General features: G+C 37.6%; 2 protein-coding genes across 6 annotated transcripts; both read left to right on the top strand.

Moving 5' to 3' along the window:
- The first annotated feature begins 268 nt into the window (after positions 1-268).
- LOC108143016 (all trans-polyprenyl-diphosphate synthase PDSS1) lies at positions 269-19,407 on the top strand. Of its 2 annotated transcripts, XM_017267207.2 has the most exons (8): positions 272-1,179; positions 11,735-11,911; positions 12,468-12,607; positions 13,193-13,334; positions 13,913-14,002; positions 17,037-17,168; positions 17,349-17,543; positions 18,046-19,407. In XM_017267207.2, the coding sequence occupies exons 1-8, from the start codon at positions 970-972 to the stop codon at positions 18,265-18,267; spliced, it is 1,308 nt and encodes a 435-aa protein (XP_017122696.1). In that variant the 5' UTR covers positions 272-969; the 3' UTR covers positions 18,268-19,407. The 2 variants fall into 2 exon arrangements, with proteins under 2 accessions (XP_017122697.1, XP_017122696.1); XM_017267208.2 differs by lacking the exon at positions 17,349-17,543 and having other exon boundaries at positions 269-1,179.
- Positions 19,408-20,424: 1,017 nt separating this feature from the next.
- LOC108142996 lies at positions 20,425-26,155 on the top strand. 4 transcript variants are annotated; one of them, XM_017267173.2, is made up of 7 exons: positions 20,425-20,701; positions 22,090-22,206; positions 22,272-22,548; positions 22,606-22,763; positions 22,833-22,922; positions 23,529-24,040; positions 25,015-26,155. In XM_017267173.2, the coding sequence occupies exons 1-7, from the start codon at positions 20,519-20,521 to the stop codon at positions 25,238-25,240; spliced, it is 1,563 nt and encodes a 520-aa protein (XP_017122662.1). In that variant the 5' UTR covers positions 20,425-20,518; the 3' UTR covers positions 25,241-26,155. The 4 variants fall into 4 exon arrangements, with proteins under 4 accessions (XP_017122662.1, XP_017122660.1, XP_017122663.1 ...); XM_017267171.2 differs by having other exon boundaries at positions 22,272-22,763; XM_017267174.1 differs by having other exon boundaries at positions 23,529-25,109.
- The last annotated feature ends 20 nt before the right edge of the window (positions 26,156-26,175 follow it).

Genomic DNA, 26,175 nt, shown 5'->3' with positions numbered 1-26,175 from the left:
GATACAGGACAGCAATTATATTATGTCAGTTTATTTTATGTTTATGTTTATTCAATCATATCTGTAGACACAGTTTTATCGCAATGAAGAGCTGCTAAAATAAACGCAACTTTTATATTTTATTAAAATCCAAGAATTCCGTTGAAAATAACAACCTTTATAGAGTTACTTTACTCATCTCTAGCGTTTCGTTAAGCCGGCTGCCTTGCAACAGCGCGCACGTGGCAACCCTGAACAGCTGTTCGCACCAGCTGTTCTGCACTGTTACGTCAAAATAAAGTAGTGAAAAGGTGCAAATTGCGTGCGAGTTAAATAAAAACTATTTCCTAGGGCGGAAAACGTGTTGCAAGGGGCTTTTTGCGAGTGGCCCAGTGATTGTAGAACATGAGAACACTGGCGGCAGGCGGAAGGTAGTGGCTGCCAAGCGGAGCAGCCCTTATGAAGAGGGGCTTAAGTCTGGAGCAAACCCAAAAATAGCGTGCCTGCGACAGGTAAACAGGGGTCATCTACAAAATAGCCCCTGACCCCTGAAATTCAGTGGCTGCCAAACTGTACGCGGTGATATATCCACCAAAAACACAGTTTCAAGTTCAAGCCGATCTTAGAGCTTCGTATGCGATCGTTTTTACCTCACAACCGGATATTCACCACACCTGACGGCGCGCACGCGCATCAATTCGTAAAATCCACAAAAAGCGAAAACACTTCGCTGGAGCTGCTGAAGCCAAACGCAAGCAAACCGCGCTTCGCTGTCGCCACGAAAATCGCCTGTAGTTCATCCCAAAATCGCGCGTTTCTAAAATCCTGCGATCCTGTTAAAATATAAACAAAAAAACATATTATAATGCGGTTCACCTGTTGAATTCTGTGCCTGTGTCTCACTCAAAGCGTACAATTCTTACCGAAAAAAACAAGAATTTAAAACCCTTACCCCCTTAGAAAAACCTTTGCTAATAAAATTTTAAAAAAATGGCCTGTTTGAGCACTTCCGGTCGCGTCGTGTGCGGTTCGCGTCGCCAGCAGACACACAAGTTGCTATATCAACTTTTTGGATCCCGCCCAGGACTTACAAACCCATCCCCATCGACCGGATTTAATCCACCCAAGGTTCAACTGCAGGCCATGCGACTTTTCCACGGATTAAGCTTCAGCATGGGCAAGGATTATCCAGATTTGCTGGTGAGTTCATCGTGAATGGCATACACATAAAACAATATCTAAAACGGATTGCAAACAATTCACTTAAAAACGTTTTTATTTATGGGAAGTTTTTGTTTATAAAAAAATTCACTTAAAAATATTTTTATTTTCTAAAGAGTCCTTTTTAAATAAATTCCAAATTAAAAGTTCTGAATCGTTTTGGTATACTTTTAGAAAACTTGTATAGTGTTTTAAATACTTTACTTGTTTTAATCTTAATTTATTGCAAGACAACTACACGGAAAACAATGTCTGAAGCAAATTAAAAACAATTCACTTTAAAACGTTGTTATCTTTGTCGAGTTTTTTATTATTTTATGGCGAATTATCTTATATTTTTTATATTTCTAGCTTTCATAAAACTTTTAAAATGGATTCTCGAAGATTTCATGCAACATGGTTCCATGGTTTTTGTTTGGAAAAATAAATATTTTGACTTTTCAATGTATTTATAGTCTTTTAAATACTTTACTTGTTTTGGTTATAAAATTCATCTTTTACTTTTAAAAGTTGAAAATAATTGGCTATACGCCATATCAATGAACAAAAGTAGAATAAATCCCGAAAACTTAAAAAACTATTTTCAATGCAAATCGATTTTTTTCACGGTGCAGAGTGCATTGGCTGCGCTTGCAGCAAAAGCAAACCCAACTCTTTGGCCGCTAATGCGTCTGCGTGACTTTGGCTTTTGCCTGTCCGCTTTTCTTTTCTTCGGCGCTTTGCTGCAAAACCAAAAAGAAAATGAAAGTGAAATTGGTCGCTGGTTGTTGGCCATTGCTTTTGTGCAGGTAGCGTGAAAAACAACTTGTTGCGCCCACAGTCGCATCAGTGTTGTTGTTGGCGGAAGCTGGCGCTTTTATTTATTATTGTGCCTTGGCTTGGCATTTTTTTCCATTTGGCCAAACGCCTCTGTTTTTCTACGTTTCCATGTGTTTTTCCCTGCATTTTTGCAAGGTGAAGTTTTTCGTCTGCCTCTCTTTCTGGCCCGATAATTATGTCTCTTTCTGGTCTGTCTGTAGTTTGTCATTATTTTTATATCGTTGACAAGTCTCTAGTGTTTTTCTTCCTTTTTTCCTTTTTTCGTTTTTTCTTTTATTTTTACTTTTTGAGTTATGCAATTTCACTAGTTGCATATTGGGATCTGGTTTATTGCACGTATTTATCAATATTTATCGCCCGCGTTGTTGACTTTCGCGCTATTTGCAGCTCCAATAAACAGCTGATTCGAAGCCAGTGCCCTAAAAACTGTGCTTTATTTGGCTTTAAAACTGTGACCTGCGCCGTATACGTAATTTTTGAAGTGAATTCCGGTCGGGTTCTGTTCTCTATTTTTCTCAAGCAAGCGGATTGATGTTTTCTTATCAGCTAGCAAACGACTATCAGCACTTTGTATTTCATTTGTTCTACTGATTATGGCTAATACATCAAATACGGTACCTTTTTCACAAGCTTTTTTTTTAAAAAAATTAATTAAATTAAACTATTATGAAATAGTGACAATGTTCAGCACTTAATTTCAAACTATTTAATTTATGTTTTCTACTATTCAGAGAATGCACTGTATTATAATAAACGATTAAAATTCATGTAATCCTCTGCCATCTGGTATTTAATTTGTATGAATGACGCACTGAGTGCAACAAAAGGTCGTAAATAACAAACCTCATTAGATTTTATGTAGTTATTTATATATGCTAGGCCATAATTCTTGGGGAAAAACATCTCTAGGTTATGTTTTGTCTGGTTGAAAAGCCCAGAAGGAACTGCAGCCAATTGTCTTATAATTCAATTTGCTAGTTAAGCAACTACCTTCGCTTTAATTGCTTACTTACTTACGCCTTGACTAGGCATGTGTAGGCCACAATAAGTGCATCGGTTTCTCACATTTGCTATTTAGTTTATTGTTTAATGGCACGCCATTTATGCCATCCCATTTAGTTGAGGAGGTGGTGTGTTCGGGAGTTCGGCATTTATTTAATTGCTTTAGCATTGCGAATGCAATAAATTCAATGCAGTTTATGCATTGGTTATTTTGGCGGACAGCCTTGGCTTAAATAAATTTATATGTATTTATTGTATCCAAAGTTTGGTCTGTGTTTTGGGTAAAAATATAAAAAAGGTTAAGTGCTCGTTAATCCACTTTAATGTACACTTTTGACTCTTGTTAAAGCGCCCCTGATCCGAAAGGTGAGGCGTCTGTTTGTCTCCTGTAAAAATTGAATAACATAATTTGATAATGAGTTTCCACTTTCTTGCATTTTTTCACGTTGCTTACAACGATATTTATTTAGATATATTTAATGCTATTTTTTTATTCATAACTAAACTCATTAAAAGTATATTTTGTCGAATTAAAAACTGTAAACAAACTAATAACCATTTCAATAAGTTCAACACAATTATTTTATGCTCAATAGCAATACTCAACATAAAATAAACGCACTTTGCCAATCAAAAGGGATCGCAATCGTATTGTAAAAGTTACAAATTGTGTATGCAGTTGTCGTTAGCAGTTTATTTATGCATTTTAGTTGTTTAAGACCTTTTTGTTGTTTCATTTTGAAGCCGAATAAAAATTCATTCAACGCCAAATTGGTTTTATGCCCAACTCACATCCACACAGCGACAAAAACAAGCACCTGGAAACTGATACGTTCATCTATCATAGGTAAACAATAAACAAAACGCAAATAGAAAGCGCACGTCGCAGCCAAAACCAAAAACCAAAAAAAAAAACGCCAACTAATAATAGTCGGCAATAGCAGTCGTAGAAGAAATTCACTTTTAACGGTTTCTTTGACTTTCTTCTTCATTTCATTTGCCAAGCTGCCGAGCTCTCCATTGTTTTGGCCAAAAGAAACCGGCCAAAAAGCAAAAAAAAAAAAAAGAAGTATCTATATGCCCCACACGAATTTGGCAAGAAGACGATTGGCCAGCTTTTAGTAATCGTTATCTTAGCCTCGAAATAGTTTTCAAATCATTTTATTAGTTTCCTTTTCTTCCGCTTCAAAAGCCCTTCTTCATTTATGTGTATTTATAAGCTTTTCACTTTCATTGCGAATGCGTGAAATAAAAAGTCAAGAGTCTGGGCCAAGAGTTTTAACGCCAGCGTGTGAATTCGATGGGTGAATACTCTCAAGGTGGCGATTTTTCAATTAGATTAGAGAGTCTGTGATGGTTCCCCCCGATTTTGGATTGATTTCTGTCGGTTCTCCGCTTTTAATACGCGTTTGAGCTTAATTTGAAAGAGAGGGTTTGGTCCCGTGAAAGTGAAACCGAATATCGACCTGTTTTCATTGAATTTTTTAGAAATTTTGGGCACGAACTCGATAAACTTAACTGTGATTTCACTGTTTTAATAAAATGGGTTTTCAAGTAATGCATTTGAAAGGGGTTATGTTTAGTTAAAAATATTAAAATTGCTTACTTATTTTTGGTAAAATTTATTTATTTATATCAATTTTCTTGAAATTAATAAAAAGTGCCATTATATAAAGATGTATTTCCCAAATAAAATCTCTCAACTCGCATTCCTTTAAATTGTATTTCACAATCAGTCATATTTCTTTTCGTTAACCCCTTATGAGAAAGTCATCAGTTCGAGCATAAATATTTTGAAAGAGCAAAGGCAAAAAGTAGCAGATATGCTAAAAGATACATCTGTCGTATGCACGAGATGCTCATATCGTAAATCTCTGTCTTTGTGGCCTCATCTTTTTTTCTGCAAAATACTTTCACTGACCCAAGGTCCGAATTTGGCCAGCCCTGCAAGAAGAAAACCGAAATTCTGTATCAGCCCCCCGAATATTATTTATGTTTAATGTGCACTTGATGTTGGTGGGCTAATTGACTTTTCGGAAATGTAGGATTTGAACATGTCTAAGCGGATTTTGGGCTGACTTTCATTCAACCTGTCCATATACACCTGCAATGGTCTCTTCGATCGCCGAAGTTTGACTTTGGTATTTTTCGGCCCGTACTTGCTGACCCAATTCCAAAAAGACGCATGCGTTTTGGTGTGTTGTGTTGTCCTAAACTGGTTTCAGTTTCGGTGCTTTTCGGCCTTTCTGCATTTTACCCTCTCTTTCGCGCCAAGACTGTTAACTGTTAATGATTTCGGCGTTGTTTTCCTTAACAACAAATTTTCGGATTTCGATTTGAAAGCCAAAAAAGAAGCGCCGCCGCCTGCACAGAAACAAAAATAAAAACATTTTTAAGTAAAAAATTTTTGTTTAATTAAATATATAAAAAAATATTTTAATCTCTCGATGAATTAAAATAGATAACTATGATTTTTGGAAAAATATTTGTTTCCAATGGATGTTTGGCATATTTTTCATATTGTTGGTTTTGAACCTGCCCCTTGTACGATTTAAATTAAAAAGAGTTTTCGGTGTGAAAGACAAAAGAGCATAAAAAGTGATTTAAGTGAAAAATGCATTTATTTTTGATATTATTAGCTCAAAAATAAATATATATTAGAAATGTTATGGATTTTACGATATTTTTTTCCGTGTGCCAAGGGAACGGTTTTAGGCGGTGAAGCAAGTTTGGCTCGGATAGTTTTGACCAAGTTGCATAACACGGCCAAACCCATCGAGTCTGGCCAGCCAGCAGCTGTCAGCCCCGCATTTCATCAATGTCGCTCATTGGTCGACTTTCCTGCCTCTTGGGCGAGCTCGCTCTACGTTTTTAATGTTTTATCAGCAATTATCATAAATTTGACTATCTTCGGGCGCCGCGCATATTTTTCCCACACTGATTGTCCCAAAAAATGTTTGCTTACCATTCTGGCTTCCAATCTGGGCTCTATTATTTGGTCAAGGGTTTCTCCTAATTAACATTGGAATTTGGTTAAATGTTTTCCACATTTTACGATTTCGTATTTCGAAACCTCGAGGCCAGAAATTAAAACGAAAAATTAGATTTGCATTTATTGGTGGCACGCGTCGCATTTGCAGCCTGCATTTCGGAATTTGTTTTTTTCCTGTCTGCGCTTTTTATGTAATTTTTTTTTGGTTTGATTTACACCTAAAGCCGCCACTGCAGGATAAACTTGAATTTTCTGGTTTTCCACTAACTAACTGGTTTCCAATTTGTCTGCAAAACATTTTGCCTTTCTTTGGCGTACCTTAATTTTGGTTGCATTTTAGAGCTTTTGCCTTTGACAGATTGTTATAATTACCAACTGCAGCAACTGACACCTAAAAAATTATGGTAGGCAACAAATATTTTTCGCCTGTTAAATGATTTTCCCAGACTTTTCGGTATTTTACATTCGCTTGGATATTAAGGCGTTTTAAAACGCATTCGCCATTGCATTAGTAGCTTTTAGAAACGCGTCTAAGTCTTAAGTCACCTTCATAGTCAAATATCACGCAGCCGCCGCGTTGGACAAGCGCACGCACTAATATCAATTGTAAATCGCAATTGCGCAATGGCCAAAGTTACGAGGGAATTCCATGTGATTCCATTGCTGATATATGACTGCGGAAAATGGTCAGCTAAACTGGATCGAAAATCAAGTTTAAGCCATTAATAAATGAAAAATCATTTTCAATGCGTCCACTTTTGGGATGTCAACTTAAAACTACTAGTTCGACAACGCAATAATGAGGCTATCACACTGGAAATTTTTTGAATTTTCATTGACTGCCGGCTATTTAAGTCTGTATGCCGTGCTCTCAAGTAAATATTGCAAAACTACATTTTTAATCATTGTATTGGATTTTTGATAAAGATTATCGATGCTTCAATAATAATGTTATTAGCTTATTAACAATTATATTTTTTGAACCAGGCAGTTTTAATGCTCCAATATCGACAAAAACATATATATTAAGAATAAAAATGAGCTTTACTTATTATCAATTGTATTTCTTGAACCATTTTTTTCAGCAACGACTCCAAAGCTAATTAAAATGTTAAAAATTTTGTATAACTCATTTTATTTGTTTTTTTAGTGATGACTATCGATCCTTCAATACCGACGCTCCAATATCGACAGTCGATTATATTTCTTGAACCATTATTTTCAACAAGAACTTCACAGTTACGTATTTTTTCCATTGACTGAAATGCACTTCACCTAATATAATAAATTTTGGGATTCCCCATGGCTGCTTTGTGGGCATTTATCTTTTGGCTTGATGATTTGCAGACCTCAATTGGCCAATCGATGGCAGTTGTCATAGTTACTGATGAGCCTTATTGCGCCCGTAATGAAACCGTGACGCATTGTGGCATTCGCAATTGAGACATTAGCTAATATTGCCTGTAGATTATGATTATGCTATGCACTCAAGCTGCTGCTGCATCGTTTGGATATCCTCAAAAGCGTTCTCAATGCCGCAATGAGCATTGATCACTTTGTCAAATACAAATTGCCAAGTTAAGAGGCAAACAATGCGGCACTTCGGCATTCACACTCACTTGAATTTGGATGCCTGCGGTGCGGCGGCAGAGTTGTTAACACGCATGTTAACCACTTGCCAGCGAACTTGGCTAATAAAGAAGCCACCACCGCGGTTAAAATCGAACGGAGAAATTACAGGGCCAATCGCTGTTTTTCCCCCTCGGAAACAACCAACAAAGTTTTTGGTTATGTCAGCCTCAGCCATGGAAATACAACCGCACCACAGCGATGACAAAAAGGGAAAGTAAGTCCAAAGCCTCGTCTTCGCGGCCCTCAGTTGCTCACTTTCTTGGCCAGGTCTCTCTGTGTCCGCTTTTGGCCAATACCTTGCTTTTAGCCGCTTCCGCTACCAAAGACCTGTCATGTTCGATCAAGGCAGCGTAAAAGTATTTTTTTTTTGGCCCACAAGAAAGAAGCAATTAAAATTGTTTGTAAAACGGGTTTGGAAGACGACGTTTCAAGTAAGAAAAGAGAACATAGTCTGATTTATTTTATAAATTTTGATTAATGTAATAATTTACTCATAAAAAATAAATTTGTTTTAATGGTTAGCTTATCAAAATAAAGCCATAATCTTCGAAGACAAATTAAGCAAAGTTGGTAAAAAAAATATTCCTCTCGAAACATGAACTCTTAATATTGGTTTAATGTAATAATTTAAATAAAAACACAATTCTATCAATGGTCAATAATGACATAAATAAATTGAATTGATCTGCGATTTGAACCCCAATTTTAAAAAGAAAAAACAATCTAAAACGAAAAAGTTGATTCAAAATTATTATACCTCTCTCTGTTTGATTGTTATATTAAAAGTCAAAATAAATTACCACAAACTAAAATTTTTTGTTTATAAACACAGTCATTTAACCATTTAAATTCTCAAGAAACTAACGTCCTTACAGCGCAATAATTTGAAAGTAAATGTAAGTAGTTAACAAGTTGAATGTTCTTTTTGCCACGCAGCGTAAGCATAAATTTGTTAACTTAATGACTGTAATTGAATAATTTTTAGCATGTTTAGTTTTTAAATCACTGCTTCAGACACAGGTGTTAACAGTTTTCGAACATAAAATCGACCTCCATAAAAATAGCAACATGCAAAGGTAATTGTTGAGTTTCGCAAATCGCCATATTGAATTAAAATGGCTTATGATGGACCAACTATGCCGCATACAAATTGCCTTAAAAAAATAAAAAACTGAGCGAATTCCGGGACAAACAAGAGCAGAAATCATAACAATGAGTGAGTCGTAAAGCAATCAATAAGCAATGCAAAATGTTGCAATTCCCTGTTTTGTTGGGCCTTCAATCAAAACTGACATCAATCAGTGTGAGTTTGGCCTGGCACTCGAAAATGTATAAATACTTTCGGCCGTTAATTGTCTTCATCTTCAGTTTTGAGTGGGATGGGTGTTGGACTGGATTTTGGATGATGTCTAGAGAGGATTATGTCGTGGGAGCGCCCTGGGGCAGAAATTCCACTTTTGTTTGATTTGTTTTTGGCACTTGTCTTGTGTTTGGACGATAAATGCTGCAATTGCTTTGATCACTGCGCCCATTTTGTGCAATTTTTCCACAATTAAATAAATGACTCCGAAAACGCGCGTATTTAAATGAAAATTGGCAGAGGCTAAGCAAATAAAAGCAATTTAATTATTTGCCGCCTTGTTGTTGCCGATGGTAAATCATTATTATTATTTCCTTTTGAATCGATGTGAAAGTTGGCTTGCCAATTGTAGTTGCGGCTCCACTTTTGTGGCATTGCATGTGGGACAAAAGGGGGTTAAACTGGATATCTGCGAGTCTTGGATTGCGCCAGGCTAATTGCTGCTTAAACTTATCAACTGATGCAAGATAATCTTGAAACCTGAACTTGAAAAACTCAATTTTTAGAAAGGTTACATTTACATTTTTATAATACATTTAAATTATTTAAGCAAATTCATAAAATGGGTTTTAAGTCTATTATCGTCGTATTTAGAGCTGTAAGCTGTAAGATTAAAGTAAAGATTGATGCGTTTCATTGGAGGGGTATATATAAAATTGTATTTTAAATTTAAATCGACCGATCAATTTCATAAACTGTTCTAAAAACATTTTTTATCGTAATTACAGCATAATGAAATTCTTAGAGTCTTTAAAGCTTTTTATTTATTTATTCACTTTTAATCTTTTTTATTTTAAACCCCCTTGTGAACAATACCCAAATTGACAGCAATATTTCTATAAATTTCTTCATATACTTGCATGCTTACACAATAAACCACGTTGAAAAAACTGAGTCAAAGTCCTCGGTTCATCTTCTGCAGCCAAGTGCAACGAAAGAGCCTACTTCCTATATATTTATTTTGAGTGTTTCGTTTTCTGTTTTTGTGCACGCAATAAGCTCGAAAATCTCAAATGTAAATTCGCATAGGGAAATTAACAGAAAAAAAACAGTACCGCCAGAATAACACGTAGAGCATTGACCTGGCTTTACTAGAGTATATGGAGCATATGATCCATAACATAACCAAGTGGCCAACGGCAAGCAGTTCATTGGGTTTAGAGACACTCAAATTCCGTTCGGCTTTCGTGGGCACCTGTAAAAAGCATTTAACAGCGCTTAAAAGTCATTCAACGTATGCGGCCAACTCGAAATAGCCACAATTAAATGCATTTCTGCACGTTCCACTAAAGAAATGGAAATGTTGCTGGCTGGCTTTTGTTTCTTTTATTTCTTTTTTGGCCTTTGCAAATATTATCAACTAATTTTAATTTGGCGCACATATTGAAAATGAAAGTTACCGCGACTCGAATTAAATTGGATTTCTTCCGGCTGCTGTTGTAAAATGTGTGATGTGATGCGTCGATTTTGTAATAAGCCCCTCGGAACGAACGGTTCGCTTTCTACTCGCCAAAAGCTTAGTCCATACCGATGTTTATGACACATATTAAATATGAAACTGGGTCATTACAAGCTCTTTTCAATGGTCAACAATTTGTTTGGGTATTTTACGATGCTCTGGGCCCCCTAAAAGCAGAAAAACCAAACCAGTTTGGCATCCGAAAAGCAAACCCACACGTGTAGTCCCAAAAGATGATGATTATTATAATGATGCTGCAGAAGATGCGGTTGACGATCGTTTGACAAAGGGCGTTAAATGATGGTCATTGGCCCAAGTGAGGATCCCATGGTTACAAGTGGGTCAATGGGAGTAATCCCATTTAAAATATCAAAGTAGCCAAATATTTAATAGAGTAAAAGTTTGTTCGCTGACAGTTGGCAACATCGAATTTACATGTTATCTTGCCAGCATGTGTTTGGTTATTGACAGACTGAGTGACTGACTGGTTGATTGGTTGACTAGCCGACAGGCTGCTCAAGCAGCCAGCAAATGAAAACATTGCATAATGGTCTTTGAAAAGAAAATCGAGTCGAAAAGCGGTACATAGAAAAAAATTGATCAGTTTCAGTAGTTTTATTTCTCATTTTCAGCTGTCAAAAAATAATAAAATAAAATTTGAAACTAGTCGATTTCAATTTATAAAATGCTAATGCACTTTTTCACGTCTGTTTTTAAATTTAAAGTAGCAGGATGTTCGAAGTGCTGTTATATTAAAAATATTGTTAAATCTTAAAACTTAATAAACAGTTCTTGAAAAAACAAATTTAACTAGTAAATATAGATTTCAATTTACTTTTTTTTATGTGTGGAAAAGTGAACTACATTTGCGGCAACATGTTTTACCCGACAGTTTAGCAGCGCGTGTTGCTCTCTTTTGTCTGAATAACAAAAGGATTTGTGGCTTTAACAATTCAAATTTGGCGACAAGGTCAAGAGTCGCGCGAGGGCGTCAACAATCGACTTCAATTAGTTGGCCATTTACGGTGGTTATATTATAGTCCAAAGTGTCTACCGAGCCGCCTGCAATTTTCCAGTTATTAATTTTTCGGTAAAACAGAAATTCCACCGGCGGGCAAGGCGAAACTTGTTAGTCGTGGCAGCCCAGCAACTGAAAGTTGTTAACTGACTTGTTTGCTCCTTCATTATTCACACTTTGTTAGTAATTGCAGCATTTACCCGAAATCACTAGTCGTTCTACCAATTTTTGTTTGTTTTTTCTAACCCACAGCAAAGCCCCCACAAATGCAGTCGCAGTCTGAAGTACTCCCAATGCTCCAAGGCGAATGTGAGACAGCACAGCTCGGTCCACACACAACAGCCAGCTGGACCTGTGAGGGAGTTCCAGATCGATCCCTACATCATTCTCGACGATGACCTTAAGTACTTCTACGACGACGTGAGATATGTAAGTAGAATATTATGACTATTGGGTCGCATATTAAAGACACTTCAACTTAAAACAGAAAAGCATTCGGTAAAATGCAATTAATTTAAAAAAAAGGAGTAAGTCCAAATAAATAAATATTTTTCGCTTTGCTTTTTGTCCATTTTTTAGTAAGTAAACTTTTTATTTTAAAGTTTTAATATTTTGTTTTAACATTTTAACAATTAATTATAATCATAATATTTACACTCATAAATATTTTTATATTGGCTTAAAAAGAGAATAAAAATAAACGTTTGTATTAATCAAAATACCCATTATCAAACTTTATTTCAATTTTCATTGCTAACAAGTCGAACTACAAAAATTAATAACACGAATAAAGTTTTATAAGATTTTACAATCATATCTTAGTGGACGGCTATTGATAAGATAGTTTTTATTCAAACAAAAATGGGGATTTTTTTTCTCGCGCTTCAGAACATAAATATTTGCTAATTTAGAACGAAGTCGACTCACAAAAACAACAAAATTGAGCCTGTCTAATTTTTGTACACCTATTTTAATAATGTTTTAGCTGCTTAAATCGGGAACATCCCAGCCAGAGTTGGACACCATTGCGAGCTATTATTTTGATGGCCAGGGGAAGGCGCTGCGACCCATGGTGACCATGCTGATGGCCAAGGCGATAAACTATCACCTGAACAACGAGTCACAGTGAGTTTTTCAGAGGAAATTCTCAGCGGATTAAGTGCACAGAGGGGAAATCAGAATAACGCAAGTTTTAAATAGTCTATTGACTGAACAATTTTCTTACAAATAATAAATTAATCTGAAAATTCAAAACGTGATATCAATGCGTCATAAATGAATTCGCATTTTAAGCTACAATTAAGTTTGGGAGATGCTTAAAATAAAATATATTTTTATATAGCAGCGATAATAACAACATAGTGAGAATCTTAAAAAGGAATACAAATATTTCACAGTGTATAAGATTTATTAACGAAAACTGTTTGAAATCAAATTAAAATCAGTTCAAGAGCATCCTATATGCTTAAATTAAGTTCTATAATTGTTTAAAAAAAAATGCTATTATCCTTGGAATATTTTATTATAGTAGCGATAAAAAAAATAGCGTATAAATCGCCAATAAATACGTTTTTTCTCTGTGTTGCCAAGTGTAAATGATTAGCATGGCTTTGCGAAATGTGCGCATTGCGGCCAAATTAAAACAACATACTTGTAGGTGTAGCTTTTTTTGCCTGAATCCTAAATCATATTTTTCTATCGCCTTGACAGCCAATTAGTACACAAACAACGACAGATCGCCCTCTTTTCGGAGATGGTACACTCGGCCAGTTTGGTTCACGACGACGTCATCGATCAATCGGACTTCCGACGCGGCAAGCCCAGCGTGAATGCTCTATGGAATCATAAAAAGGTAAAGATTCGATACGATTTTGTGGCATCATCGGTGCCACCGATGTTTGCACAAGTCAAAGGCAAACAAACCTAGTCGCTCGGCAACCAAAACAGCAATCATTCGACTCCCAAAGTCTGACTTTGACATCAATTTGTTGCGTATTTCGATTTGAAGTGTTTATTGACTTTGTCAACATCTATCTTGCATCATTTGAAAGGCCTCAACTCGGATGGCGATGCCTCTTCATTGAGTTTAATAATATCTATCCCAAAATACATATCTCGAAATTGCAGTTTCCCTTTCGACATGTCTTCAAATTGATCGAAGAGGCGTTAAAATGCTTGAAACTATTTAATTTATCATCAAATTAATACAAGTTAACTCAAAAGTACAGTTTCCTTTTCGTCATGTCTTGAAATTGAAATGCATAAATTAATTAAATCTTCTTTGATTAAGTTAAGTTAAGTTTTTTTGTTTTAATACCATCTTGCTGTTGGCTGTCAACTGTTGCAACACTTAACTGTCTTCCAACGACTGTGTTGCCCGATTTTTTGTTATGGCCTCTTGTTTCTGACCATGTCTCATCGCTTTTACAGGTCACAATGGCTGGTGATTATATCTTATCGATTGCCTCGATTATGATAGCTCGTCTGCGAAGCGATGATGTGACGATCGTGTTGAGTCAGGTAAGAAAACTTTAGCATTACGAGAACATGACTAACATATTTAAGCAACTTTAAAAACTTTCTAAATCTTTTACAAAAATATTCAAGTATTTAGGCATTTACCATTAACTTAAAGCCTCGTTGACCTAACAAGTAACTATTTCTCTTTTAAAATCTAGTGGAAAACATCAACTTTTTTTGGCAACCACCACCGAAATCAAATAGTTGTAGAACTTACCAAGTGCCTCGCACATTTTATGCTGCTAGTTAATTGCCAAGGCAAACACAAATAAATCGCAAGTTGTTGTGCAGCTCCATTCAAAGAAAAAATGCTGCGACCATAAAAAAGTACCGGATTCAGAGGAAATATCTCTGTACAAAAGAACAAAACGCTAGATATTTTTATTTGAAAAAGTACGTAATCGAATCGATGCCAAATCTCACACGATTATTGGGCAAACAGAAGATTTTGTCTTTAAATTATGAAAGTTGCTCGTTTTCCGAACGAAACAGCTTCCTGGCCTGAAAACCAGTCCGCAATTTTAATGGGGCACAAACCATTGGGACTGCAAACTTCCTGCGACCCTGGAAATCGAATTCGCCAAGGTTTGCCCTTCGCCAGAGTTCGTGAAACTCTAAAGCGGCATTCACTTTTCATGTATCCGATATTTTTGCATCCGTGTCCTTGTGATTCCCGCAGTTTACACCTGCGACATTCCGCAGAAATATACTCATGGCATCACGTAGTTTCTAAAAATTTCAAATTAGTCACACCTGCCAATTTCACTTTCGGTGGCAATGGAAACAGAGAGTGAAACTAGATCTGTTGCCCTGGAAACCAAAAACCAAGGTGGCTCGAAATCTCAATATCTTAGATCCACAAATCCACAGCTCAGCTTCTCTGCATATTTACACAATCAGCGGCGGGCCAAGTTAATAGTTAATAGCCAAAGCAAACACAATAAACTTGCCTACGTTTTTGGGTTACACATTCGGCGGCGTTTTCTCAATTCGCGAAAAACATGCGTAACACCTGAGGATTGGCCTGAAGATGGTCCCAAAAAGAGGTGCGGCCAGATACTTATACCCCGCTATTTGCCTATTTCATTACCTCAATCTGGTGTATCTATCGTATAATGTGGCCCATTAGCATTCCAAACATTTTGACCCCTCCAAAATGAAACTTTCATCGTGTTTATGAGGTCATTCGTCTTGAAACTAGTTCTAAGATCATTTCCAGCTGAGCCACTCCAACTGGTATCCACTATTTTTTAAATTTCTCTGTTCCAAAAATTTTAGATGAAGAAAAACGCTTGTTTATGGTAAAGCCGAAGCATAATGTCCAAAAAAGCGAAAAGGTGTATGAATGAAATCGGTATCACAAGGTATTTCTTGAAGGAATATAGTCTTTAGTTTAAGTTATGAAACAAAACAAACATTTCAGACATTCCTCAAAATCAAAACTGACAGTCTTAAAACGTTTGTAGTAGTTAAATTTAAATCGACGATAGTGGTTATTTCTTAGTTTATCCCTGTAATTTGTGAAAATTTTAAATAAATTCGCACAAAAGAAATCAGAATATATTTAACCACATCTCTGTATTCTTTGGACTTATTTTGACTTTTGTTTATACCAGACTTTAGCTTGTTTCTTTCACCTGCGACAATCTACAATCTTCGGCATATATTCGTTAGATTTATCATATTAAATATGCTGTGCACGTGTCTGAATAAAAAAACGGCATCTAAGACGTTGAATGGCATTAATAAAATGGGTAGAATGTCCGCCTGCCATTCAATCAAGTAAATTTATGACGATCTGTGAGTTTTGGGCTAAACCAGACAGTTAAGACTTTTTACGCCCTTGGAAAAGCCCAGACAGATTATTATACAATTGAATTTGGAATTTAATTAAAACATCGTATAACTCTGTAAGCATAAGAAGGAAGTTTAAAACTCAAAAAGAAAATGCCCATATCTCGCAAAGTGGTTCCGAGGCTAATCCAAAACATTTTTTCACAAAATGCACTCGATTTCGCGGCCTGCAGTGTTTGGTCTCATTTAGCTGCTTAAAAGGCGTCATTGTGTTAATTTTTATGGCTCCAAATGCACTTGTTAGCTTGGGCAAGTGTTTAGAGCTTACGCACTTGTAGTTTGGCTTTTTGTCAGTGTTAATTAACATTGAAAGTCCAGCAGTGGTCAGAGGAATTTGGCCTGGCTTTTTGGCCAGCTATGGCCGAATCACCTTGAGCTCCTTGTTGGACTCAGCCGCCATTTTCAAGCGCCCACTACTATTTGCTGAAGATTTTGACAACTGCCTGTGAGTTTTTTGGCCGAATCAATGAAAATGCCTATTTTGAAGGCGAATCGAAGGGCGTGCCTAACAATGGGTGAGCAAACAGAAGTGGCGATAGCCAAATATTCGACTTCTTATAGAGATCTGAATGAAATTTTGTTTGCTAGATTTATTTGGCACAATTGTGTTTGCCATTTGCATTTGAGGTTTCAGCCAAGCGGAAGTTACATACACACGAGCGTATCAATGTGCTTATACACTGGTAAAAATGTATACAAATATATGATCTATAGAAGAGTAAAAGGGTATATTGTACTCGTTGTCTGTGTACACGTTAAGATCTCGTCGAGAACTATTCATAATATCTATCGGCACACTAAAAACTTTTCAATTCGAACCGTTAATTTAGAAGTTATAAAGAAATTTTAATTATGAAGTCATATTTGAAGAACGGAGCTCATATTTTGAAAGACCGCGCTTGTAGTGTTGACGGCAGACGACGCCACTTTTAAATAAAATATTTTCTGTGGCATATTTACTTTAAAATTAGTATTCTGAGTAATAGGTATCTATAGACGGTGCAATCGACCATAGCGTTTCTTCTTGATTTAAATCTGTGAACCTGGGAACGTTATATCATGTTCATTTGATTTTTTTTTACTTGCGTGGAAGCCGAGAACAATTGAAGCCATTACCATAAACCTTAACAGCTTACAGTGACATATATATTTATGACGCTTTGTACGTAATCTTTTGCAGATCTTGACCGATTTGGTCCAAGGCGAGTTTATGCAGCTGGGCTCAAGGGAAACGGAAAACGAGCGATTCGCCCATTATCTGACCAAGACATACAGGAAGACCGCTTCGCTGATCGCCAATGCACTGAAAGCGGTGAGTATTCATTATCATCATGCAACAGCCCCAATGAAGATGGCACTTATACAGCGGACTTAATTCGGCAATTAGTTTGCACGCAGTCTCGCGTCATTGTTCCCAATCCCCGACTGACTTTGAACCCTCTGTTTATCCTCGATATTTATAATTTCAATTTCTCCTGCTGCTCATGCTCAGACCGCCGTGATTGCCCAGGCCGACGACAACGTTGCCGAGGTGGCCTTCCAGTACGGGCGTAACATCGGTTTGGCCTTTCAGCTTGTCGACGACATGCTGGACTTTGTCTCATCCACCGAGCAGATGGGCAAGCCGACGGCGGCGGATCTGAAACTGGGCTTGGCCACCGCCCCCGTTCTCTTTGCATGCGAAAAGGTGAGTCTGGGAATCTGGGAATTCTCGTGATATTTCCTCATTGGCTTGCCAATAGTTAAAGGTTTTTACAAAGCTCTATAGCTCAAGAATTCGCGATCTAAAATTATATTTTGTACTTTTAGAAAGTTATTTATACCTCTTGAGAAGTCTAATGCACACAACAAATTTGCTGGTATTTTTTCGCTGTGTACAGAATTGCTAGATAAAGTTGTTCTCTTTGTCCAGATATCTGGTCGCTTTGCATCCAAAGTAACCTGCCCGCCGTCGCAATGATGATGTATTCATGGTGTCGGCGGTGAAGGTGTGATGATGTCATGTGGGTGGGTGGTTGGCTAGATGCACAGATGAAGATCCAAAGTGTCTGTAACTCAATTGCCAGCGATTACCAATGCCCATTTGCTATGCATTCCGCGAGCTGTGCACGCGTGCAGTGCGTTTAAAGCTGTGCCTTGGCTGCAAAACTTGCATAATTTAAAACTACTTTTCCTTACTTTTGTTGCAGTACCCCGAGCTGAATCCCATGGTGATGCGGCGCTTCAGCGAGCCCGGCGACGTGGAGCGTGCCTTCGAGCTGGTGCACAAGTCACACGGTCTGGAGCAGACCCGATTCCTGGCCAAGAAGCACTGCAACGAGGCGATACGGCTGGCCCAGGAACTCACGGAATCGCCCTACCAGAAGGGCCTTCAGGTGGTCGCCGATTTAGTCATCAACCGCATGAAGTAGAGCTAACATAATAACATAAATAATACAGGTACACTTAATGCAACAATAACAATAGTGTTATGTAGGCCACACACTTGATGTTTCGGTTAAGTTCTGTTCAGCCAGCGGACTAAATTTGTAAACAAGATTTATTATTTAGTTTTTAGGCATTTGTTGTTGACACTGTAAATAATTGCATAAACAAACCTAATTAACGGCAACGTTCACTGTACATAAATACGAGATGTTCAATGAATTTTAAACAAATTTTATATGCAAAGTTTTTTCTGAAAAATGTATTTATACATAAAGCGCGAAATTGAGCAAGAAAGCCAACAATAAGTAAACGAGAAAATTGTACAAATATTTCTTCAAAATAAAAGAAATTAAAACGAAACTCGGAAATAAGCATACAAGATAATGAGGAAAAATGTTTATTAGTCAATGCAACAAAGAAAACCAGTGTGTAAAACGATATTTATAATAACAAGCATGAAGAACATAAAACGTTTAGTTTATATTATTTTCTTATTTAAGGTATTTCATGCCTAAATGGTTCAATGGTAAATGATTGCACTTTTCAAAACACCTTCCGACAGCACATATATGTAATTAAAATTGGACAACTTAGCTGGATAAAATAAAATATTTTGAACCATTCGCGCATGAAATGCACATTACAATATGTTTTATAAGGAATTTTATGAGGATTGTACGTGAAACAATGCTGCCCAGTCTTAATTTTAAATCATTTCTTTTCCGCCTCTAATGCAATAGTAATTTATAAGACATTTAACACAAAATCGGAAAGCAAACCCCCATTTCGGAATGCCCTAAAATCTATCTATTTAATTTAAGATCTTATTTAAATTTATAAGCACAACCTCAATTAAGTCAGTCAGCGAGTTTTTTGTTTTTGTGTATAGTTTTGACGAAACACCATTGGGCTCCTTTACAGCCGGCTCTACACTGAGAAAAAGAACTACACAATTTTGGACACTTAATCAATTCAAATGGTGATTCAAGTGCTGATTGCACTTTAGCCGCAGGTTATAGAGTGCGAACGACAAAAAAGTTGATAAATATGTTGATATTGATACTTGTAATTACGATATTTGTATACTTAAAGAAATGAATAAAAATTCGATTGTGTAAAACAAATATAGTGCAGTAAAGGTTTATTAAATTAAGGTAATGGTAAATAATACAAAATAGTAAAATATTTAAAAACACTGCCAAAATGTGTTTTTTTTTATTTTTTAGTTTTAGAAATGTTAACTTCAGAAAAAAACACTGACATTTTTGTAACTGATAATCTATAGATGTCCAATAATTTTTAAAAGATTTTTAATAGATTACATTTATACCCAATTTTTACAGTTTTTAATAGCGATATATATTTAACAGATGAGCTAAAAACACAAATCCCGAAAATCGATTTATATTTTTCATACGAGATCAACAAGATATGCCTCTCCATGTTTGGATCTTAATTTTCGTTGCTACGGTATTAAACAATTTCCCATATCCTTTAAAGCAGAGAATTGCCTGTAACCACAAGGACAACAAAGAACCATGACGACCTAGTGAAATAGTTTTGGACATGGCCAAAGTGCTTTATGTTGCGACGGGCATGGCTGATATCGAAATTGGAGCAAACAAATAAATTTTGGTAGTGTGTATGTTGGGTTTCTGCAACATGGGGCGTATGAGTAACTTAGACTTTCAAGAGCTTTCCAGTTTTAAACCACATCAACAAGTTTCGGATTAAATTGCACGCAATTCTGCAGCAGACTTAACTTTTCTTAACTTTATTAAAACAAAACATCACGAATAGGGTTAAGTAAAGGCAGCCATGGCACAATTTTCTAGGCAATATAAAGTAAATATATATTTTATGTCCAGGCAGACGTTTTGGCTAAGTGGAGCAGGCAAACAGCGTGTCTAACTGGCAAAATATTTAAATCAAACCAAACCAGCTTAGCTGAGGTTTCGATATCCTTCGACTTGTCTTCAAGGACAGACGGTTGGTTGCCCAAGTATGCCTTAACCTAGGCTATAAATAGTCGGGCGTGCTGCCTAGACAACCGACCCATCATCCGTGTTTCCTTTAGTGCCTGGCACGGATCCTGGCAGCCAATTCGGCGGTTAAACGGTTTGGCCAGGAAACGAGACCGATTCAGTAACGCGGCGTTTGCTGAACGCAGCGCTACTTCCGTTCCCCCAGTTAACTTAATTTTTAGCAGAAATATATGCTATAGCATATATAGCAATGACGACCAGCGATGAGATGGGATTGGGTGGCAACTTCTGCCACGACCACATTCAGCATCCTTTGATGTGGTGCGACGAGAAGAAGCGGCTTGTAGAACGCAAAAATGCGGAAGAGAGTCTTCGGATGTGGAGGCGCAGAAAGGCGGAGGAGTGTGCTCGCAAGGAGAAGGATAAACAGGAGGTGAGTAACAGTTCGCAAGCGTAATATATCTATACCAACATTAAATGGAATTATCATAAGAGTTTAGTTTACACTGTTTACTTGTACTAGAAAGTCCTTAGGGAATTTTTAAAAGATTGCTCTGTACCTCAACCCATGTACGCTAGTGTGAAAACAAATTTAGATGTCTGGTATTTCAAATATTTAGTGCAAGCTTTACAAAATTCAAGTTTGAGTTTAAAGACTTCTAAATATCGTTGTCCTATAAATCACATCTCTTTTAAATATATATCTATAGAACTCTCCGTCTGAAGGAATTTAAATTGCAAATTTAGGGTCGTGAATCAATTAAGCAAGTTGCCAGTTCTTTTTACAATCCTAGCACGCATAAACTTCCAGAAATGAACCTATGGTAATCAAAAAACATATCGAACCTTCACCCACGCGATAGTCGGAACATTGGTTAAGTTCAAAGACCTTTCCCAAGCAACATGTAATACATCCGTTTTCACGGATTTGGTTCAACAAACCCTTTGACAATTTCGACTTTAGAAATCAAATCCACTCTCTAGGCTAAATGCCCAACTATAAGCAAGTTGCGCACTCCTACGAGTCCTTGCGTGACTAGAATTCTGGCTGATTATTTGGCTATCCATCACTGTTTGCAGCTGTGTGAAAGCGCCGACCGAAATGTGGGTGAAAAAAATCAGTGAAATGCAAATCGCATTCGTTGCAACTATAACAACAACCTACAAACAAAGTTCGTAGGCCAGAGGGAAAGGATACAAGAAAGCTTTGCCAATTTCCGTAAACAAACAACGCCACACTTTGCGGAGAGTGACACCACGAGGTGGGTTGAGGCAGTCTGGGAACCTTAAATAGGCTGCCTCGAAATCGATAAGACATAACTCGATGTTGTAATCATCCTGCCGCCCAGACTGAGATTAGTTTAATATCAGACGTCATTGTGGAAAATTTGCTTTTGTAAGGGCCAATAAGAAATTAAGAAAACAGTTTCAAATCATATTATTTATATCAATTATTTTGTTAATATACACTTTTAGTGACTTAAAAAATTACAACGATTAAGAGGATTACACTACAAAATTGTACGAGCAACTGATCATTGGTCCTTCAAATCGGATAAACCATTTATTTATTGTTTTCCATGAACCCGTTTTCACATAACGGTTTGACTTAAGCGTTTCAACTTAGTTTCAATAAAATGATTGAAAAGTATACACTTTTGTGTTGGGAGTCCCTAATTCTTCTCGGCCGTCCACAGTGATGTGCCAACGGCTTCTAACTTTTGGAGTGATTGCCAACTTCTAGATATTTCTGTGCTCCCACTGTTTCTATGCATTATATTCGCAGTAATTACATATATCTTAACTCCTTATTTTGACTAGTACTACGACCTGTTTCACCAACATTGTCCTTGGGGCCGACCAGGTGGTGGTGCTCCCAACGTAGAGGTTCGTCGTAAGGACATCACAGCCGTGGGTCTCCACTCTACACCCACTGTGGTAAGGAAATCGCACCCCCTAATAATATTATGTTACTTTGAATTTCGTAAAAAAATAACCCACAGACCACTGCCCACCGGCTGAATCTACTACAACCGTGTCGCTACAACGACTTCTTCTCGATGCAGAAGAAGTGCCACAACAATCCCCTGGCCGCCTACCATCACCACCATCACCATGCCCCGCCTCCACCTCCCCCGGGAGGTCGTTTGGGCCACGCCCATTCCGTTCACCACCTGCAGGAAAGTGGTCCGAGGAGCAGCACGGTGACAATTTGCGAGCGGGAGATTCCCGCCAAGCCTGGAGCCGGCGTTGGTGTTAACCTGGCCAAAAACGCCAACGGTGAGAGTCTTCACATCCAGCTGAAAGAGCATCCTTCAATGTCGTTTCGCAATAAAGGCCATGTGGACATAGAGTTGAGGTACAAGCCCTCGCCGCCTTGCAAAGGCAAGCCACTTCTCGAGAAGATCGTGGTCAGCGAAAGCGAACAGCGTTGTCCTTTGCAGGAAAAGCTGGCTTCGCAAAAGAAGCGGCTGCAGGCCAAGCTGGAAAAGCCGGTGAGCGGCACTTATTACGCCTTCTGGTACATATTTTCATTAATCCTTTGATTGTGTCCTTTCTTTTAGCCTTGCAAGGAGCCCTGGGGCAAGGCGGGTCCGGGCGGCAAACCCTGGCGGAGTCCCAAGGAAGTGGGCAATACGTTCATGAAGTCACTGGTATGTTTTATTTATTTTTATTAAAAGTTGGAAAATAGTTTACTGGATTTGGCTGTTCAATAATGTTTAAGTTGGAATGGTAAGTTTTATGTATATAGATGAAAAGTTTTGAACACGGATCTTAAAAAAAAGGAGAGAGTAAAGTGTTGTGGAGAATTGCAAAAATTTTTTTGCCGATAAAAACTAATCGATTGGTTAAAAGGCTTACCCCCAAGAATTAATTTTAGACATTCGTAGTCTTTCTCCAATTGGAGACCATGAGGCCACCAGACTTACCTTAGGAAATAAGTTTACTAGCATTAGAAAAATTGTATTAGTGTTATTTAACTGGATTCGACTGTGCCTTGATTATTTTATTTTAATATCGATGTATAAAGGATAGTCATTCAATCAAAAGTTATAATTCTGATTTTTTTTGTGTTGGACCAGTATTTCTTTGTTGTCTTAGAATTTTTATTAAAAACAGTTAAAACCTTTCATGTAGTGTTAAGTTAAGCTTTTATTTGTTTGTTGTTTTTAAAATGTAATATATTTTTTTATCGTAAGAGATTGGCTGGAATGTAAAATAATCCTAGTTGCCTTGCGAATGACTTAATATGTTTTCAGGGGTGGACGAACAAAGAGATGCTAAAGGAGTTAGATCAGGACAACCCAGTGACTCCGGCGGAGAAGAACACATTCCGGAAATCGCGGCCAGGAAAAAATACAAAGCCACAGCGCTGCTGTGAGATGTGCACCTGCAATTGTCCCGCCATGAGCCATAGTCCTCCCAAACCTTCGCCGCTCTCGCTGCCCATTCCGCCGGGAAAAAAGTGTACGGGTCCGCCAGGCCCGCCTCCCGGAAAGATCCTGCACCACCTGAAGCCGCAGGACTGCGGTGGCAACAAGCCCATCAAACTGTGTCCCCGAATGGCAGCCCGAGGACCTTGTCCCGGGAGCACCAGTACCGCCACTCCGGATGCCAGTACCGCCGGAGGAGGAGGTGGAGCAAATGGAGGACCCTATGGCGAGGGCGGTGGCGTGGAGCTGGTTCCACTGCTCGCCCGCAGGCGTGGCATGCACCGACCCATCAGCCTGTCCAGCACGGATGTGACCAAGAGGACGCCCTCCCACGATAGGTACGCATCCAAGCAAAAGCATCCACCCAAGAACTGTCCGCTGACCACCACCACCAAGATCAAGTGCATCAACAGCATCATCAAGAACATCAGCCACATGAAGCGGCTGCCCAAGAATCTGAGCTGCAAGCTGCAGTGCTGTAGCTGCGATTGCCCCACGGCCTTGGCCACGGGCTGCTGCCTCAAGCGGCTCACCCTGCACATTCGTCAGGCTTAAGGCCTAAGGGGCTACACCCAGTTGCAGGGCTATTTTCGGTATTTTTGTTTACAAAAACTACTCAATAGTTTCAAAAGATCTATATATTTTCTACAAAAATTTTACTCTAATTTTTGTATTACAAAATATTGAGTAAATAATGCAAAGATTTAGTTAAAAGCACCATAAAACAAATTTATAATCGAAGATTTTGAAAAATATTTGATCAAATTTTAAGCTTACTTTATAAAAAATCTGTTTTTGGTTTAAACCAAAATCATTTTCTAAAATTTGAAAGTTGCAAGTGGGGGTAACCCCTTAGGAACCCAAGTCATTAGTCCTTTTAGTCCCAATCCCGATCATTATCCCTCCCTACATTCATAGTCATTCCCCCTCTCCGTTTCTCATTTGCTTGCTCTGCGCCAAATATTTTAAATTAAAAGCCCACTTTGCCCCTCTGTTTTTCGTGCCCTATAATCGTGCCCTGTTTAATGGTTTCTCTATACCCCCCACTTCATCCAGCAAGAAAATATCCATTGTAATACAAGTGAAAGTATAGCAACCAAAAGAGCAAACCAAAAACCAATCTCACCAAACAAAACAAAAACAAACTGCCACAGCAAAAATCCAAAATTATAATACCAATCTTCTATGTATCCCCGGAAAAATCGCAAAAAATCAAAAAACCAAAAAAATGAAATGAAAAACGATATTTCACGATTACACGAAACGAAAATACTAACAACATTGCTGCCCACCAAAATCGCCGGACAACCAGGATTCAAACGGCCGCCGACATGCGCTATCTGCACGACTTGAATGTTCAAATATCACAAAACCGTCGATCCGTCTCCGTGTCCAAGCAGTTGGATCGGGATCTGTGCAACCAGCACTTCGACACGTTCGAAACCTTTTGGGGACGGCCTGGACATGGAGCCCGGGGGGAAAACATCAACAAATTAAAGTTGGACAATCTGCTGTACGGCGCCAGCGAGTCGGCCTAAGGCAAAAAGGATGCCTGGATGGTTAAGGATACCCTTGGGATATATATAACATATATCCCCATTAAATCACTGGCTCGTAGTTTGTGTGCTACCAATCATCTGCTCAGAAATCAATCGATGCCAAAGGCCACGCAGAGTGAACTACGTATATACCAGTTTAGACGATTTTAGACATAAAATAATGAAGAAAAAATTAACGAGGGTTTGCTATTTATAATTCTGGCTTGGATATCAAAAATAGTTCAACAATAAATGATTTACAAATTTTGACGCTCTCATTAGAACACTACCAATTTTACCGGATTCAGATATATAAATAGCAACCTTGGTAACACGTTCTTCTGTCTTTGTAAAGATTTTGCCAACTTGCGCGTTTAGTAAGTTGACCAAAGTTTTGAGTAAGTCAGCTGGGTTTCAAAAGAAAAGGGAAGAGAAAAAGATTAATGCTACATATGTCCAAACTTAATAAAAACCACTTTGCTATTTGCCATTTAGTTAGTTTTTAAAATACCTAGTAAAAAGTAAGTTAGAAATCCATACCCTTTAAGCGTTTCTTTAATTTTAATTTAAAATCTGAGTTGTAAAACTTTTTGGAAATTGTTAGTCTTGTACTGAGGGTTACACTTGAATCCTAATTTGAAACATAAGGGTGTAATTTTACTGATTGATTATAAAATATCTGTAGATATAAGTATATAAATACCTTGTAAATACAAAACAATCAATTCTGCAATAAAATACGTAACATCTAATAAAAACTAAAAGCACTGTCATTGTAAAAATCCCAACATAACAAAATCTGCATTTAAATTTTTGTTTAAACCTTGATTTATTTGTATACCTTCGTCTTAGTTTTTTACAAATTTCCTATGGAAGGTGACCGAAAACTGCATCTTTGGAGAACATAGATTGACCGAATAGTCGAATTCCGAACT

Source organism: Drosophila elegans, unplaced genomic scaffold, assembly GCF_018152505.1.
Source record: "Drosophila elegans isolate 14027-0461.03 unplaced genomic scaffold, ASM1815250v1 contig_468, whole genome shotgun sequence".
NCBI classification, from domain to species: domain Eukaryota; kingdom Metazoa; phylum Arthropoda; class Insecta; order Diptera; family Drosophilidae; genus Drosophila; species Drosophila elegans.
This window is presented reverse-complemented; position numbering and strand designations above follow the sequence as displayed.

What these genes read in the sequence shown, in the direction of transcription:
- LOC108143016 (XM_017267207.2), top strand. Translation starts at nt 970, where the DNA reads ATGGCCTGTTTGAGCACTTCCGGTCGCGTCGTGTGCGGTTCGCGTCGC. An exon ending in CTCTATGGAATCATAAAAAG is followed by an intron (nt 13,335 to 13,912) that starts GTAAAGATTCGA and finishes TCGCTTTTACAG; the next exon opens with GTCACAATGGCTGGTGATTA. An exon ending in TTCTCTTTGCATGCGAAAAG is followed by an intron (nt 17,544 to 18,045) that starts GTGAGTCTGGGA and finishes CTTTTGTTGCAG; the next exon opens with TACCCCGAGCTGAATCCCAT.
- LOC108142996 (XM_017267171.2), top strand. Translation starts at nt 20,519, where the DNA reads ATGACGACCAGCGATGAGATGGGATTGGGTGGCAACTTCTGCCACGAC. An exon ending in AGGAGAAGGATAAACAGGAG is followed by an intron (nt 20,702 to 22,089) that starts GTGAGTAACAGT and finishes TATTTTGACTAG; the next exon opens with TACTACGACCTGTTTCACCA. An exon ending in AGGCCAAGCTGGAAAAGCCG is followed by an intron (nt 22,764 to 22,832) that starts GTGAGCGGCACT and finishes CCTTTCTTTTAG; the next exon opens with CCTTGCAAGGAGCCCTGGGG.